Source organism: Chenopodium album, chromosome 16, assembly GCF_948465745.1.
Source record: "Chenopodium album chromosome 16, dcCheAlbu1.1, whole genome shotgun sequence".
In the NCBI taxonomy this organism is placed as follows: domain Eukaryota; kingdom Viridiplantae; phylum Streptophyta; class Magnoliopsida; order Caryophyllales; family Amaranthaceae; genus Chenopodium; species Chenopodium album.
Window position 1 is genome coordinate 8,102,100 of NC_137849.1, and position 18,257 is coordinate 8,120,356.

Genomic DNA, 18,257 nt, shown 5'->3' on the forward strand with positions numbered 1-18,257 from the left:
AAATTCAATTGAACCAAGTTCTTTGGGACATGAGTAATTAAAATATCAATTAATTTAGCTAGTGACACTAATGTGGAATGTGGATTAGAGAGAGTAAGTTGGATTAATGACTTTAATGTGGATTTGCTACACATTGGAGTTAGTAATTTACTTAATTAATCAATTAATACACTGAAAGAAGGAAGATTAAACTTTAGTTTGAAGATATTGACTGAGGTTATGCACGATTTGGTGCTAATCCAAAGGTCAAGGATTGCAAATTGACAAAATTTGTGTCTAAACGAGGAGCTTTAATTTCTGCAATATTTTGAAGTTTGCCACACTATTTTTGTTTGTTTTCAGTTTCTCTGACTTCAAGATCATCCTATATTACTAGTTTTATAATTTCATTTTGCCAACTATGTAGCAAACATTAGTTGCTATCTTAAGCAATGTCCTTGTATAATGATGTATTGTGTGCAATTTTGGTACTAAAACTACCAAAGTATATATCTCTATTTTGTATTGGTTTAAAACTATTACCAGTATGAGACCTCTTTTTGAATTAACACAAATAGTGTTCAGCAATTATACTGTTAAAACTATCAAATATATTAACAATATTCATTAGTGGAGTTGCTTACAAAACTTATGGATGAAAGCAGACTATCGCGTATGCATGTATATTAAAAGATATTTGAATAAAAACAATTTATGATATTGTGGTTTTCATTTTACTTTGGTACTACGAGTGACTTTTCATTTAAAACCACTAATGTCATTGGAGGTTTTAACTTTTAAGCCTCAAAAGAGGAATAAATAAGGGTCTCCAAAGGATTCTATGTGAACACTAATATGTGTGAAATTTGTGTATATATCACATATATATAAGGAAATAATTTGTGTTAAATTATAAATTTTAAAATAAGATCGTCTTAAAGTAAGACCACCTTGTAAGTGATTTTCATTATACTTTGGTATTCTCAATAGGGCAAGGGAAGAGAGAAAATGGAAGATATATATAAGATCACATATCTGCAATGACTCACAAAGTAGTCTTATGATGATAAGGCGGCCTTACATAAATGTTTCTCATATGTTTTAGGCAAATATATTGGATTTACTTTGCGATTTATAAAAGGATGACTTATCAATTTCGGTATAATTTTTATAAGAAAATTCATGTTATTTTTTAAAACGTGTTAACAAGAACACATAATAATGGCTAAAAGATTTATCAATCAAATTATTCTAGCAAATAAAAAGAAAATATCTCCATAGTTAACTAATCTAAATTAAAAAAGAAGAGCTTTATAAATTTCCTTTTAATAAAATACATTTATAGATAGTGGTTATGGTTTAATTATTATTAGGTTTGAATTTATTATAGGTCGTATCATATTTGGGTCGAATCATGACTGGTTAGGACGCATAATAGTTTGGTTTGAATCCTCAAATCAACTTGAGTGTTGGGTTGATTTTGAGTCAAGTTGGTTGCGACCCTTTTGGGTCACTCTTTCTCAGGTTCGAGTTAGGCTAACTTTTGAATGCTAACTTTTTGCATAATTTGTGTGTTTCTACTTTGAAATTAATTATAAGCGCACCAATGCAAGATCAAATTGCATTATCAAGAATTATGACATGATATTTTCACATTAAATTGACAAAAATTCATTATCTGATATAGTATTGATTGCAAGATGTAAAGAACAACACGAGGAAAAAATAAGAACACACAAGATGCATAGAGATCAAGCACTTATACTATTACTTATTAGATACATCTTCTTGCAAGACTAACTACTTATATTAGTATAAATAAATCAATGTAACATCACTTGGCATAATGGATGTGTGTTACTAGTTACGGAGTACTACATTAGAGATGTAACTAATGGTAGCATAAAAGGAGGTGTTACATTTAGTTAACACGGATGTTTCATCAACAGTATCATTTTTCTTAATTCACCGCATACAAAACAAATTTTTATATTTGATGGGGCTATTAAGTAGTGATGACAGTATGACACTAATGAAAAAAGTATGTAGTTTAAATTGGAGTTACATTTTATAAACATGAAAATTGAATTATCTAAATTTAAGATATTCACATGAACTTTTTGAAATTAGGTTGAGTTTATTCAAATATTTATTAATTCTTGTATGTTGAACTTGTGTAAGCCTTATCTAAACTTAATGGAAGAATGTTGAAATTGACGAGGATTATGAAACCTTTTTTTTTTTTTTTTTTTTTTTCCCGCACATCTAAGTTTTTATGTTTATAAATTTAGTGAGCGAAAGGACAGATCCTTCCAATCAGCTTTGATTTGATTCATTTTATTTTGAATTCGGTAAGATAAGTCTAAATTTTCATCAAAATAACTAGATAAATTTTATCATATTGTATTTACAAGTCAAGTCGAGTCAGTTACAAAATTATGTTATGTTATTTCATTTTCGGACAAGTTTTGAAAGACCTAATTTCTAAGCAAAAGAGTAATGGAGTGCCAAATACTTTAACATCTTTTTACATATTGGTTCATTGGTTCGTTGAAACATTTGAAGTAAAACCGTACATCAATAGTCAAACAGTCAACTAATTAGTTCAACTGCTCTTCTTACTAAAAACATGAATTTCGAATTCTGAAATCACCAATCTCTTTCATCATGCAAATTATATTTTTTTTATTCCCATTTAACTTTCAATCTACACAAGTCAATTAGATTTGGTACCCTAATCAAGTTTAAAACTTCAAATATTTTTGTAACTAAAATCCGCCTTGATGGTCCAAAACATTTCCCCATAAGAAGGGCCATAATAATAGGGGATGCCTAAAAAATTTTAATTGTATTGAGAAGGGATTAAATTAATTTGCATTTATTTATTTATTTATTTTAACAAAGGATTTAATTTGCATTTATTTGGGGCTTAGATTGTCAGTATTTTTCAATTTCATGGATCATTTTATTTTGTTTTTTTAAAGGTAAGAAAAATATATTAGGAAATCGATCAAGGTACATGCTTGAACATTTTCTCACTAAATTTAGGCTCCGTTCACTTCACCTTATTCTTGCTAAACTGAAATTATTTTTAATGAAATAAAATTATATTTGCTGAACTTAAATTATGTTTACTGAACTTAAATTAATTTTACTGAACTGAAATTATTTTTGCTGAACTGAAATTATTTTTACCCGAACTGAATTTTACTGAACTGAAATTAATTTTACTGAACTGAAATTATTTTTACTTAATATTATTTTTTTAAGGTGAAGTGAACAGGGCCTTAATTAATTGATTGAAAGACATGCCACATACTTTCCTATATTGTTTAATTCTAAATGTGAGGTATGTTCTATTTCGATTTTCAATTATCTAAACTTAATGATAATTCAAGAACTTTTGTGTGTGGCCGGGCACACCGTGTGCCCAGTTGACACACACCAAGAAACCCCTAACCGACTTAGTAACCCCTAGCCAACTTAGTAACCACTGACTGAGTGAGTAATCTCTGACCGAGTAACCCCTAAATGACCCATTAACCCTTGACCACAACTTAGTAACCCCACATCGAGTGAGAAACCCCTATAGCACTAGCAAAGTACCCCCATAATGATTGTCCACACGATGTGGCTAGCCACATATGAAAGTTTGTGATCTTCTTTACACCGATCAAACTTATCAAACTTATAAATTAAATCCTATTAAAACTTATGTGAGTTATAATAATTTGGCGAAAATTCTACAGTAAATGACGTGTACCGCTATGTACCACTAAAGTAATGTACCGCAATGTACCACTATTAAATTTTTGAAGAAACCACTATTAAATTTAATTAAATTTATTATATATTTTTTGTATTAAATTATCATAGTTTGACTCTAGCTAAGATGGTAAATTGCATTATTTTTGATTAGTGGTTTAAGGATCAAATCTTTGTGCTCACCATATATTTTTTTCCAAAATTGATAACTATATAATTAATGCAGTCCCTTCTCATATTTTTAATTTTTTTCCCCTTCTCATATTTTAATATTTTTTTTTTCTCTTCTCATATTTTAAATTTTTTTCCCTCTAGACCACCTTCAAAAAAAAAAAAAAAATTACTTGTTTGATTTATTTTACATCATACAACCTATTTAATTACTCATAGGACTACATTAATTATATACTTATCAATTTCGAATCCTTTGCAATTTATTAGATCCATTTTTTTTCTCTCTAACTACCTTCAAAAATAAATATCAAATACTTGTTTGATTTATTTTACGTCATACAACCTATTTAGATTATTCGTAGGACTACTTATATGCTACCTCCGTTTCTTATTATCTGCAACTTTGGGGGTATTATTTATAAGATATAAAATATTCCAAAGTTACAAATAATAAGAAACGGAGGTAGTATAAAAACTCTTATCAATTTTAAATCCTTCATTCTCACTGTATTAGATCCACCAATTAAAGTTATTATTCACTACAAAAATGAGAGCATTTTAGCAACAAAGTTTGACAACAAAATTCTAAATTATTGCTGAATAACAACGAAAATATTTTAAATCTAGACTTCTCTAAAATTTAAGTTTAAACAACTTCAAATGAGCTAATAAAAAACACTAACTAATAATGAGCTTATAAACAATCACGAACGAATTGATATTTGTGAGCCTAAGCAAATCGAATACCAAGTTGTTCTAGATGAGCTCGTTTATTAAATAACTTGAAGTTTTGTTTATCAATTAACAAACAAGTTTTGAATGAGTTGTTTAAGGAGTGCTTTATTTTATAGACATCCCTTAATCCGTATTTGTTTCTTTGAATTGGTTACTGCGAACTAGTATATTTTATGGAGATCTTTGGAGTTAAGCTAAAATACGGTCCCTCAACTTTAGTATTTGTAGCATTTTGGTCCCTCATCTTTCAAATGAAGTAAATTGGTCCCTCGACTACCCATAACTTACTTTTCCGGTGAAAAAAAGATGAGTCACCAAAATTTAGGGACCAAAGTTCCCATGTGGAAAAAAATAAAATATTTTATAGAAAGTTCAGGGACCTTCGTTCTAATGTTGAGTTGGCATTTACTTTACTAAACAATGAAAGTTTAGGGACTAGCAAGATTACTAGGCAAAATTTTTTACACTATTGAAAGTTTAGGGACCAACTACGCTTATGTGACAGAGCTCATAATTGCAAGGGAAAGTTTAGGTAAACTGAACTGAACTGAAGTGAACTAAATAAAGGTGAAATGAATATTTCATGAGAGAAGCAAATTAGGAGCTGAACTGAACTAAACTGATTGGAGCTGAACTGAATTGAACTAATAAGCTGAAGTGAATAGGCTCGTTTAGTTCAGTTCAGCTCCAATCAGTTAAGTTCAGTTCAGCTCCTAATTTCCTTCTCTCATAAAATATTCATTTCAGCTATATTCAGTTCAATTCAGTACAGTACAGTACTGTACAGTTCACCTCCAATCATTTCAACTCCAATCAGTTCAGTTCAGTTCCGTTCAGCTCAGTAAATGTGAACAGACCCTTAGTCTTGACATGAACATGTTTTTTCTTACATAGTTATGACTTATGAGTGGTCTAAATTTGAGCTCTTTGAGACTATAGTAGATGTGTCATTTCATGTTTTATTTTCGATAAACTATGAACTTCATCATACGAGTAGTTTCTTATTACGAAGTATAATTTTATACCCGAATTACATCTTACTTTTATTTTTAAAGAAAATATCTTACTTTTATTTTTTTAGTTTAATTCTCAAATCTAGTTATTTATTGATCTATTATAATTTGCACCAGTATTTGTACCATCTTCAAATTCGTTGGCAAAATTAGTTTTGGTGGTGTTTTAAATCATTGGTACAAATACACCTAGAACTTTTTTAAAAAAATTATTTTTAAAAAAAAAAGAGAGAAAAAAAAAGCTAGCCAAATCAAAAACACAAAGCCCTAGAAAAAAGCCTAACCACCATCCCTAATCTCCACATTGCTCTGCTCTTAATCACCGGCTACCGACTCGACGCTGCAATTCATCACTAGTCATGAATTTCTATGATTGATTTTTTTTTTTAATCAACATCAATTGTATTAGAGAATATAATACAACTAATATGTCATATAATTTTTTATTTATTTTTTTTGGAGCAATTATGCACATGATCATATATACAAAAAGTTTGCTTTCTTGGGATTTTTTTTCTGCATGTTTTTACTAATATGATATTTTGGGCAATGTCGATCTCAGTTTTTCAATTGAATCCTCAATTGGGTGTTAATTTGACAGAGGTTTGAATGAGAGAGCAGAGAACAATGGAAACTGAAAAAACGCGAGAAAAATAAAATAAACGGGGTTAACTGTTTTTTTTTTAATTTTTTATTTTTATTTATTTGCCTATATATAATTTGATAATACATAGCGGTACATAGCATTTATAATACATATCGGTATCTGTCATGTACTGTAGACTCTCATTTGGATAACCTTATCATAATTTATTTTTTCTAAACATATCTTATCTAAATTTATTTAAACCTATTAGACTTAAAATAAGTAAAAATAAGGTGAGCAACTCTTGAGATCGAGATACAAACATTCGACATGCACCCAGAGCTATGAATAAAAAGGTAAAAAGCATAACAAATTAAAAAAATTTCGAATATTTAAGGAGTAACACTATTATTTATTTATATATATATATATATATATATATATATATATATATATATATATATATATATATTTTTTTTTTTTTTATGTAAAGAGAGCCTACTATTTAAAAAGAATTCGATTTCATGTCTTGGATATCACCCCATGTACATAAAACAAATCCTTCCTTAGAACTTTAGACCTTGAAGACATGAAATCAGATATCTTATATGGCCTTTACAAGTTACACAAGGGGAAAAAATGAGCACCTATATTTTTAAGGCAATAAAGGACAACAATACTACCAAATTTTGGAAAGCCCTGAAATAGAGGTAAGAAATTAATTATTAAGTGGTTCTAAAAATAGTTATTATTCAATGCCACCAATAATTTAACAAATCCAATAAAAATTAGAAATTATATAGAAGTCCCCGTATTAAGCAAGTTGTTTTTCTCTGACAAGTCAAACTTAAAAATTATCTGGGAAAAAGGAATGAAAGAGGAATAGAAGCTTTCTAAAGAATGGAATAGAAATTTTGGATCAAGGAATCCCTAAGCCTGAACTAATTTTATATCATTACTTACTGTTTTCAAAGGAAAAGGGTCTTTATGGAATTTGCACTGAATCCTTTGCATTCCTATAATAAACAATTAATTGTCATTAATTCAAGCTTGTTTCCCCAATAAGAAAATTTTTTAACAAAAATAATGTTGGTTTTATTATTTCTTATGAGGCTAGAAAAAGAGATGTCAAAGCAATTTGAATTGAAAATTTCACAGCTTGCTCCCATTTTCCTATTTTTAGTCTAGTTGGCGAGCATCTCATTTGGTTTTGTTAAGATTGATACTCAATTGCTTACCCTTCTCATTGATTATGATCAAATATTTATACAAGAGGACTCCTTGGGCTACAAGGAGAAGATAATACCAAATAATATCAAACTAGGAAACTAACAATAATTTCCTAAGATAAGATAATACTACCATAAGATAATTAATTAGATATTCTATCATATCTTTCCTAATAGGTTTCGACTTATTTTAATCGGTCATATATAATTATCCGGGTCTATGATTTTAATTTGACTTAAAAATTAATTTGCTGATTATTGAAGATTATCGGGACTTAGCTATTTTTTTTTCTTGATCGAGGATTATTCTTTTTCATTTTGTCATCATCATTAATGTAACAAACGAACACCATAAGCCTTTTTCTTGCTTTTTGGTTGTGTGACTTGTGTCTAGCTATTGTGATGATGTATGACTTATCAAAGTTCATTTTGTTATCTCTAATTTTATTGGATTTTCCAACTAAAAAGTAACATTCGACCTCTTGTAACATAAAAAATAATGTCTAGTCAAAACATAATAATACGTATAAACTTTCGGGTCCAAACACATTCGGGTTCAATTCAATTGATTTGGGTGGTTTTAAATATTTACTCTTGAAAATATAAATAATTGCTGATAACAGAAACCAGCAAACTGAAGAAATAGTGCTCCTGCTTCAGTAGAGCTAAGCTTATTTAAACTCTATTTCACTTGAGTTGAGTGTAACTAAACTCTCTTCCTCGTGCGTTGTCGTAAGTAACACATAAACACAGTTTTCAGTGAAGACTTAACCACAAACCGCAGCCGAGGGCTTCGCATTCAGAGCCCCCTTCAAGCAACCATTTCAATGCCTTTGAATGGTGTGTAAATCGTACGACACACTAATCTTTCCACAAAGTTGTGCACTTCTAAGAGTTGAACAGTTTTTTGTAATAATTTCTACTTATGGCTTCACTTTAGCTCTTCCAAACAATGCTATTTCTGGTTAAAACCACTTTTCTGTCATTGAGTTGCTAATCATATTTCTATAACTAAGCATAGCAGAGCAGAGAAAATGGAGGAGAAACATGAGGTTGATAAGGTTGATGATATTTTGCCGGGTTTTCGGTTTCACCCAACTGATGAAGAGCTTGTTGGGTTCTACCTCAAAAGGAAGATACTTCAGCAATCTTTACCTATTGAGCTTATTAAGCAAGTTGACATCTACAAATACGATCCTTGGGATCTTCCTAGTAAGTATAAACTCTACTATCTTCGGCTTATTTTGATATTACTTGTATATTGATTTTCACAGACTAACCATGTATGTGTATAAATATATGTATAGAGTTGGCGTCTACTGGAGAAAAAGAGTGGTATTTCTACTGTCCAAGAGACCGGAAATACAGAAACAGCTCGAGGCCTAATAGAGTAACCTGTGCTGGTTTTTGGAAGGCGACTGGGACTGACAGGCCGATATATTCCTCTGATGGTGCTAAGTGCATAGGCTTGAAGAAGTCTCTTGTGTTCTACAGAGGAAGAGCTGCTAAAGGGATGAAGACTGACTGGATGATGCATGAGTTCCGGTTACCTTCTCTGCATGATTCTGCCCCACCTAAGAAGCTTTTCGACAGAAGTTTTCCTGCTAATGTAAGCCTCCTGTCTTTTCTTTCTTGTATTGCTTCTTGCATGATGAAAAAGACTTGGTTAGCTTTCTATTATATTTTCCTTTGAACAAATCTTCTTATGCTTGAACGTCTTAATCCCATAAGTGGGGTCAGCTATATGAACCAACATGAGGACATCCCAGGAGGTCACCCATCCAAACAAAACTTATAATATTTCATGAAAGGTGACCCTAAATTTTGTAATATTTTCTGTGACTTACAGGATGCATGGGCAATCTGTCGAATATTCAAGAAGACAAACACCATGGCACAAAGAGCTATTACACACTCTTGGGTATCCCCATTAACAGAAACTACTGCAGCATGTGATATGTTCAATCAAGCTTCGAATCTCATAGGCTCTCATTTTAGTCCAGATAATATATCATGCACAACCGAAGGAGCGAATTCATCCATACAAGCCTGCAACAACAACAATAACCTACAGAACACAACTTCTTCCCCAGTTAGTTTCTCCACCCTTGATCAATACAAGCCGATTACTAATCCAACGGTCTCTAAAGTATCCGTGATCCCAACCTCCTTTGCAGACCTCCCAAATAACTTGATCTTCCCATCAGGTGAAGTTTCTGCCATGTTCCTGAACCTCACCCCTGCTTTCACCTCAGAAGTTGGTAAAATCACAGATATTATAGACTTTGGTGGGTCACAGCAGCTTCTTAATGGTCTTCCTATGGGTTTATCACAGAATATTATTGAAGCAGAAGATCAGTTAGGGTACAGGAAGAGCCAAAATCAGCAGTGGAACGGCATCAGATCAATTGGTTTTCCTTTCAGTTTGCCGTCTTCTGTCTCAAACTCCGGTACTTTATCATGGGACTCAGCTCCTTGTCCTAGTGAGTTGTCGACAAGTTATTCCTCAAACAAATGCTATAGGTAGATTAGAGATGGATTTGAATGTAGGAGATCTAGTTAGTTTTTTTTAGTGTCTTTTAGGTGCTTAAGTTAGATCAGCTGTAGGAGGAAGTAGTTTTTAGAGTGCAGTTTAGTTTTTTAGTTAAAAGTTGTATTTTTTGTTGTTAATTCATATGCAAAAGTTCTACCTTTCTTGTCTCCAGTTTTCTATGAGGCTATCGAGTCTCAATTTTGAGCTGTAAAATTTGTGTCCAGAAAGGGAAATGGCATAAGTTTCTGTTGATTGATGTTGGTGTTAATGTGTAAAACCTCTTGAAAAGGCATGACTTATAAAATACATTCTACCATGAAAGAACTTTAAGATTTAATAAACATGTTAAATCCTCTACATAATCTTTGTTATTACTTCAGTCCTCTCCTGAATTCTCATGATTTGATACCATGTTAAATTTTTTGAGACAATATGAAATGGGCCTGGGCTACCCGAATAAGGAGGAGGAAGAGTTTGGTCCACAAACAAGGCTTTGGAGCTTCCATACTAAAACCAATTGGCAATAGTAGGTGCTTTTTCTCATCCTCGGACAACAAATTATTTTTGTGTCATAACATAATATGGTGTTCGTAGTAAAAAATAAAAAATAAAAACTTGTGCTGGTATGGTTAAAGATGTGGTATCAGTTATCATTCCTCTTATATTATGCTGCAATCAAATTCTGTATACAACACGCTGCAATCAAAGGAATGCTGGCTGTAAAATTTTCTTCTGCAGTCAACATTGTGCTATTGTCAGAAATCTACAATAGGAGTAATTCTTGACATTGTCTCTTACAACCAAAAAAATAAGGAAAAGTTTATAAAAGTTCTCCTAAATTTCTGTATCTGGTTCACTATCTCTGATCTCATACATCAACTCACTTTTAGTTTCGAATTAATCTTTACAGATTTTTCAAATTAGTCTTTCAACTACCGGTGAAATTTCTACCAAATAATTCAATACATGCATATCTTCTACTGAGCAACTACTACATAAACATGGTTTTCCCAGTGAAATACAAAATGTTCTTAGTCCATACTAGTAAGAAGCCCTCTATACAAAATGTTTTTTTACCGTACCATAAAAGCATCACAATAACTGCTATAAGAACTCTATCCTGGTTCAACCAGCACCACGTAGCATAAGTTCTCTTACTGTCAAGCATTATTCCAAGAGGAATGATACCGCGTATGCTTTCAAGAATTATAAACATTACTCCATATTTAGTTAGGTTAGGAACAATATAATACAAGCTCAGAAATTTATTTCTCAGCTATTTTCTCATCCTAGAAAATGGCTGTGGAGGCGGCTTGTTTTAGTTGCTTTTGTTTATTTCCTGGCCACTGCTCCTGTAACATTTTTCTCTCTTTTTTAAGTATACACTCTTTTATATCTATTTTCTCATCCTAGAAAATGGCAGTTGAAGATGGACTATCCTTCATCCCTATCTTTTATATTTTATATAGAAAATTTCTTGATGTCATAATATTGGAAGGAATACAGGGCACTCCTTTCCTGCCAGGCAAACCTGCAGGGACTCAAATTCGATACTTTCAAGTCTGAAGGCGGCAAGCCTGCAGGGAATACAAAGGGGCTTGCAGATTATTCATTGTACACAAATACTGTCCAATTTGCTGAATGAGGATTTTGAATATCTGGACAGGATGGCTGAGCTTTCCAATTATGTATATTTGGTATTGAAAACTTACGCAATCAATTTTGCAATAATAAAATGCCTTAAACAGTTGTATAAATGCTGGTGCTGCAACTCCAGACCTATTTCTTGCAAGAACATCCATCTCACACCTAAGTGTACCCAGAGCAAGTTGCACCAGATGGTGTTAGTATATTTTATTTTATGTTTTTGCTCATTTGATCAATATTGTTTAATTTTATGGAGTACAATTTAAATCGAGTAAAATTGATCAAATGAACCTAGAAATGCCCTTGGGTGCAACCGCTGTAAGATAGATTTTGTATGTTTTTGCTGTTTTGCATATCACCCTACAACGCCTTCTAACACATCATTAAGGGAACGCAAAATCAGTACAGTTACAGGATCAACTATAGCAGTATTTTTTGGTATTTGATGTACATTATCAAGTCTTATACAATCTATCATGCATTCCAAAATTTCTGCATGCAATTATGCAAAGATGCAAAAAAACTATACATCATTTACTTAATTTCCTATAACAACTCTTTTATTCATATTCTGTATTCCAAAGGTATACTAAAAAAAAACCTCTTTTTATTCACATTCTAACTATACAAGAATCTCTATATATCTAACTTGGCAACATCCTTATTTTTACCACTTCATATATCATTGGTTTTACCACTATTAACAAGGAAACAGCAAAACTACTGAGGTATCTACGTGCAATTTTCTGTCAACCAAGCGAATGTTGTTAAGCTTATCGCTGCACCAAACTAATTGCTCTGTAGTTATTCTTGGCATGTTCAACACCCTTGAAACGAGTCTCAAATCAACCTGTGAAAAGAAATATAAAACATGGTCTGAACCTTCTTCTTGCTGATGCTTTTGGATTTTTTTCAGTACACACTTCCCGCTCCTTACTAGATCTTTGAGCTTCTTTTCTTTCTGCAAAAATAATTCAAGTGCAACGACAAACATTTAGAGCATGCAACTAGACAGTGTTAAGTGATTAAATTAGGTACAGCTAAAAAAGTCAACCTTTTGAAGACTGGACTGAATTTCATCTAAGAGACTGGCATCTGCAGGGTTTTGGAGTTCAACATTGGAGTTTTTTCGACATTTTAACAGACCTATGTAGGTCGTGTCTTTATCAGATTTGATAAACCGCCATAATACACGAATTGAATCCTCAATGACTTCTACAAGCTGTAAACTTGTTATGGCATCTTTGCTGCTGACGAACTTTTTTTCTTTCTTTCTACTTGCATTATCATCTGCAATTAGCCAAAAGAAGAAGTCATTTCAGTGTATCAGCTTGTCAATGTACAACAATTTGACAGCGGCAATTCAGTGACATTTTCATTCAGTATTAGACTATTAGTCTGGTTTTATGTCCTGTCAGATATCTATATGTTAGATTGTTTATTAATGAGAATCGGTTTTACACTCTGAAAGAGGCTGGTCTGACCTCGAATGAGAGGAACTTGGAGAAGATTCCGTTGAACACATCGATTTTTGACATAATTTTGCACCCTTGGACCTTGAAAACGCTCATCCTCTAAAAATCTTGTCAGAAGAACTTGGAATGTCTGAAATTTATCAGCAACTTCATTGTACCGGTGTATACCATGTGGATCGGTTTCCCATAAATCCAATGCCTTACCATACTGCCATCGTAGGAACTCCCATGACAGGCACATTTGTCCTACATACACCATCTCCAAGTCGCTCTCCAGTTCTCTGCTGAATTTCTTCATAACAGGCTGGTTAATTTCTGTTGATAGTTTCGGCTTACAAGGCCAGCAGTCAAGGGAAACAATTGTTGCCAATGCCGGGGTTGAAATTCTGTTCTTCGAAATTGATTTAAGTGGGTCTTTCAGCCGAAGAAATCCTGATATTTTTAATTAAGATAATTAATCATATGAACATTAAAAAAATATGTGGTCCAAGGGACTTTAGTAATCATTCAATTGTTGTCTGAAAAGGAGGCCATTATTGGAATTATGATCATGTACTTTAATCAAACTTTTCCCAAAAAGTTGAGAAGATAAAGTAAGTTATATACAAGTATATTATATGGCTTAGCACTTACTGAACTCATCTACCAGATAGATTTTCTCAATCAAGTTAAATTCATATGCAGTAGGTTTCATGTCGAAATCAAGCATCTGTACAGATATACACAGCTAATGCAATTATTTCCGAATATGATATAAACCATGAAAGATATACATAAGCATCACTTTTCTAGCAAAATTCAACTCAAGCAAGAAATGAGATGACAACAATAGGTTGGTAGACTTTCATAAAAGGATAATTTCTCCACATCACCCAAATATTCTTCACATTCAAATACTGCGTAATATCTCAGGTGTATTGCATACTCAGTTGGACAATTCAACTTGCTTAATCAACAAAAACTTCAAATTGAAGTAATATTAAATAAGGTAAAGTGTGACATTCAATCAGTTTCTTGATCACATATGGTAATATTTCACAAACATTAAGAAAATGATATCTAGAAAGCTTCCTTCTTAGAATACTCTATTTTTTTGTCTGTAAGTTTGAAAAAGGCCAAAATAGAGCTTCTAAGAAGAGCTGAGTACTCGAAGGGGCAACCTTAAAAATGCTTAAACTCATGCTTGTGTTGATGAAAGTATATAAAATATTGAAAGTGATATTTAACAAGTAATACTTAGTACATTAATTAACAAATAAATTTCTTATTCGTCAACAAATAATATATTAACTTACCAATTGCATACATCTTTTGGTAGTTAAGGATATCCAATTTCCTCATCCTTTCTTTGTAGCTCTTGTAGAACTTGTTTAATTCATCCAATGTACCGCCTAGTTTATACTTCCCTTCAATCTTCCACGGCTTCAAATCATCCATGATTTTCGGGGACTCAGATTCTTCTAAGATAGTTGGAAGACCTATAGCTCGAACTTTCTTAATCTCCATTTTTAACTGTTCTACTAAATCTTGATGCTCCCATTGTGTTTCGAGCCCATTTTGCTCATCAGAATCTGAAGATAATTGTTCTCCTGAACTTTGTTTTTCTTCATCTTGTTTGTTTTCGGGTTCAGTTTCTATGTTTGCTTCGTATTCTTTGTTGGAATCACCATTATCACCATCTTCTAAATTGGACTCTAATTTCTTTAGTTCATCTAGTATATCTTCATCCTCATCATCGAAATCATCAGCTTCATACCCTTTGCTCAAATTTTGAAACTCTAAATCTTCTTGTTCTAAGGCTTCCTTAGTTAAATTAACCTCATTCCAACCAAATTCTGTCGAAGTATCAACCTCAAATGCCCTCTCGAAATCTATATCAGACAAAAATTCATCACTAAAAGAATCAATGAACGAACTCCTAAAACTAGACTCACTGCTCAGGGCCAATGAGTCTAAGTCTAAATCCGATACCATAGACTCATCATCACTAGGAAGATGACTACCATTTCTCATGATATCTTCATCATTCGTTGAATCATTCACCAAGGACTTAGCATCACTAGGAACCTCACTACCATTTTTCATGATATCTTCATCATTCATCGAATCATTTACCAAGGCCTTAGCATCACCTCTACCATTTCTCATGATATCTTCATCATTCGTCGAACCATTCACTAAGGACTTAGCAAAACTAGGAACCTCACTACCATTTCTCATGATATCTTCATCATTCGACGAATCATTCACCAAGGACTTAGCATCACTAGGAACCTCACTGACATTTTTCGCAACACTTAGCTTATTCGTCGAATCTTTCACCATTTCACACAATTCTTCCTCATTTTCAATTTTCATTACATGTAAATTATCCTCAATAACATTTGCAACATGAAGAAATTCATCAAATATAATCCCATTTTTCTCACTATCAAAAACCTCACTTTCTGAACCAATTCCGCGCTTAGAAATCTCTTCAACATGTAAGAATTCATGGGAAGCTTTCACAGTCGTATCGATTTCAGATTCCACACAATCATCTTTAGACTTAACATGATGAACAACATTTTCATCTGAATTTTCACATAATTTTGAATAACTAGTAGATTGAGCATCATTATGATTGATATCATTATTTTGAAGAAATTCTTCAAAAGTAGGAAAACGAAACCTGAGAACTGGCTCTGATTCCTCCTCAATTTTACTTTCGACCTCAATTTTGTCATTAGTTTGATGTTCTTCTTGTGGTTGAATCAACTTAAAATTCGAATCCTTTTGCTGAGTTATTAATCTGCAACAAAAAAATTATAAAATTTAAATCATCATATAATTAAAATTGTAATCAATTACATAAAACAAAACAAAGCACAGGAAAATTACCTAAAAATACATTTCCTTGTCATACCAAATAGAGTAAAGAAAGACACCCATAAAATCCTGATTAATAAAATCATTTTTCTGAAAAGAAAATTGAATTGGGATTTAGGAAAATACAACTTTTGAACACCCATCATTACAAAATTCAATCTAAAAAACAGAAAATTTAAGGAAAAAAACACAGGGGAAAAACAGAGGAAAAAAACAGGGGAAAGTTTTACGATTGTTCCTCTGAATTTTTCTTTATACCCAAAAAAGATTTTGACTTTGATGAAAAAAAGGGTATTAACTTTGGTGAGAAAAACAAGGAAATTAAATAGGGGTTGAAGAAGCAGAAATTTGACCTAATAAAAAGAGAGAAAAAAGGGGGAAGAAAAGAACTTGTCAGCAAACAGAGAGTAAGAGGAGGTATTCTGCAGTATGAAAGGGTTTAAGAGGAAAATAAGGGATAATTTGTTTGAAGAAAGAATGAAGAAAGAATGAAGAAAGGTGTTGTTGTTGAAGGGTCCATTTTCTGTGAGTAAGAGTTAGGAAGGAGTAGAAGAAGCAGTCTTCTGAAGCTGAGTAGCCAACTACACATAATACAAGGAATTTTTTGTGATTCACATTTATACTCATTGCCGACGTGGTCTTCGGTGCCAAAGACCGAGTGTACTCCCTCCGATACTAAATGATCTTATTTATTGCGTATGTTTATTAGTCCCTATTCTCTTTATCTTAAAAAAATAATATTAAGTAAAAATAATTTCACTTTAGTAAAAATAAATTAAGTTCAGTTCAGTAAAATTAATTTCATTTCAGTAAAATTAATTTTAGTTCAGTAAAAATAAGTTCAGTTCGGTAAAATTCAGTTTTCTTAAAGAAGAATTATAATAGAAAATCAGTAAAAATAATTTCAGTTCAGTAAAATTAGTTTAAGTTCAGTAAAAATAATTTAAGTTCAGCAAATATAATTTTGTTTTACTAAAAATAATTTCAGTTCAGCAAAAATAAGGTGAAGAGAACGGGACTTTAAATTATTATTTTAATCATACAGAGCAAATATTTATTTATAGTAGCATATTTGTAAAATATTTATAATAGTTAAATATTACTCCTTCCATTTCATAATGTTACTCTCATATATTATTTTGGGTGTTTCAAAAAAAAATCTACCAATATTGAATATTTTTCATTTTTAACTTAATTATTTTGGAATAATTGGTTGTGGATTGATCACATGGCGCTTAGTAAGGAAATATCTACCTTGAATTATAAAATAATGACTTATGATTTCCAAAAAAATCAAAAAACTTAAATAAGGTAAACTAATTATGAATTATTTTGTACTTTAATGTTATATTTCAAATATTCTTCTTTTCTTATATGTATGTGATTGATTCCATATAAGACTAAAATTATGAAACGGATGGAGTAATAAATTATGGGTAATGTTTTACATGGGCTATGCATAAGCATTAAAAACACTCTTGAAAATTGAATAAAATTAGGAATTTATGACAAAAACACACGTAGATCAGTGTAATTAGTGTGTTTTTATCATAATTTTCTAAATTTAAACAATTTTCAAGAGTGTTTTTAACGCTTATATATATCCCCTAAAAGTTATGTATATCATTTTCCATAAATTATTAATTGAGACAAATTACAAATTAAATACGGAGTTGCTTTAATATGACTATTTGACTACAGATCGAGTACGTTATGTTTCATATATATATATTGAGGATAATTTTAAGGGTTATCTCAACTTAGTAATAGTGTCAAGATTCCAAATATAAGGGATCAGAGATGGTATATAATAAGTTGTAGATTTGGATTCTCAATTAAAAAAAATTAAATTAAAAAAATAAATATAATAACAACATTTTACTTGTATATTATATATTGATTGGCCGGTCGGTCGACGTATGAAGAGTTTGCAAGTTTTGATATATGTGTACGTGTGTATGAGTGTGTTTCTTCAAATGATTTTATTCCCATTTTTTGTTTTTGAAAATTATTACGCGTATTTTGTAAGAAGTATATTATAATTGGAGGGTGAAGCTCATCTACTGCTATATAATTATACCCAATTATCCAAATTAGATAATCTATGTTAGGATTCGATTTGGACATCGAACTAATTATTTGAAATTCAAAATAAATTAAGCATTAGAACAAAATGCATAAAGTAGTGCTCACCAAATTGAACAATAGTAATCCAAATCAGTAGATGTTAACTAACTTGGTTGAAACTTATAA

The 18,257-nt window shown here is 31.4% G+C and overlaps 2 protein-coding genes across 2 annotated transcripts; one reads left to right on the forward strand and one right to left on the reverse strand.

Moving 5' to 3' along the window:
• The first annotated feature begins 8,515 nt into the window (after nt 1–8,515).
• On the forward strand, nt 8,516–10,021 carry LOC145584832 (protein FEZ-like). The gene is made up of 3 exons (XM_081641623.1): nt 8,516–8,693; nt 8,789–9,090; nt 9,331–10,021. Exons 1-3 carry the CDS (start codon nt 8,516–8,518, stop codon nt 10,006–10,008), a joined length of 1,158 nt encoding a protein of 385 aa, XP_081497749.1. The 3' UTR covers nt 10,009–10,021.
• Nucleotides 10,022–12,069: 2,048 nt separating this feature from the next.
• On the reverse strand, nt 12,070–16,572 carry LOC145584833 (uncharacterized). The gene is made up of 5 exons (XM_081641624.1): nt 16,017–16,572; nt 14,432–15,927; nt 13,146–13,568; nt 12,716–12,951; nt 12,070–12,622 (listed from the first exon to the last, which is right to left on the reverse strand). Exons 1-5 carry the CDS (start codon nt 16,148–16,150, stop codon nt 12,362–12,364), a joined length of 2,550 nt encoding a protein of 849 aa, XP_081497750.1. The 5' UTR covers nt 16,151–16,572; the 3' UTR covers nt 12,070–12,361.
• Between the last annotated feature and the right edge of the window lie 1,685 nt (nt 16,573–18,257).

What these genes read in the sequence shown, in the direction of transcription:
- LOC145584832 (XM_081641623.1), top strand. Translation starts at nt 8,516, where the DNA reads ATGGAGGAGAAACATGAGGTTGATAAGGTTGATGATATTTTGCCGGGT. An exon ending in CGATCCTTGGGATCTTCCTA is followed by an intron (nt 8,694 to 8,788) that starts GTAAGTATAAAC and finishes ATATATGTATAG; the next exon opens with AGTTGGCGTCTACTGGAGAA. An exon ending in ACAGAAGTTTTCCTGCTAAT is followed by an intron (nt 9,091 to 9,330) that starts GTAAGCCTCCTG and finishes TGTGACTTACAG; the next exon opens with GATGCATGGGCAATCTGTCG.
- LOC145584833 (XM_081641624.1), bottom strand. Translation starts at nt 16,150, where the DNA reads ATGATGGGTGTTCAAAAGTTGTATTTTCCTAAATCCCAATTCAATTTT. An exon ending in CCAAAAGATGTATGCAATTG is followed by an intron (nt 13,569 to 14,431) that starts GTAAGTTAATAT and finishes TAAAAATATCAG; the next exon opens with GATTTCTTCGGCTGAAAGAC. An exon ending in CCAAGTTCCTCTCATTCGAG is followed by an intron (nt 12,952 to 13,145) that starts GTCAGACCAGCC and finishes GGCTAATTGCAG; the next exon opens with ATGATAATGCAAGTAGAAAG.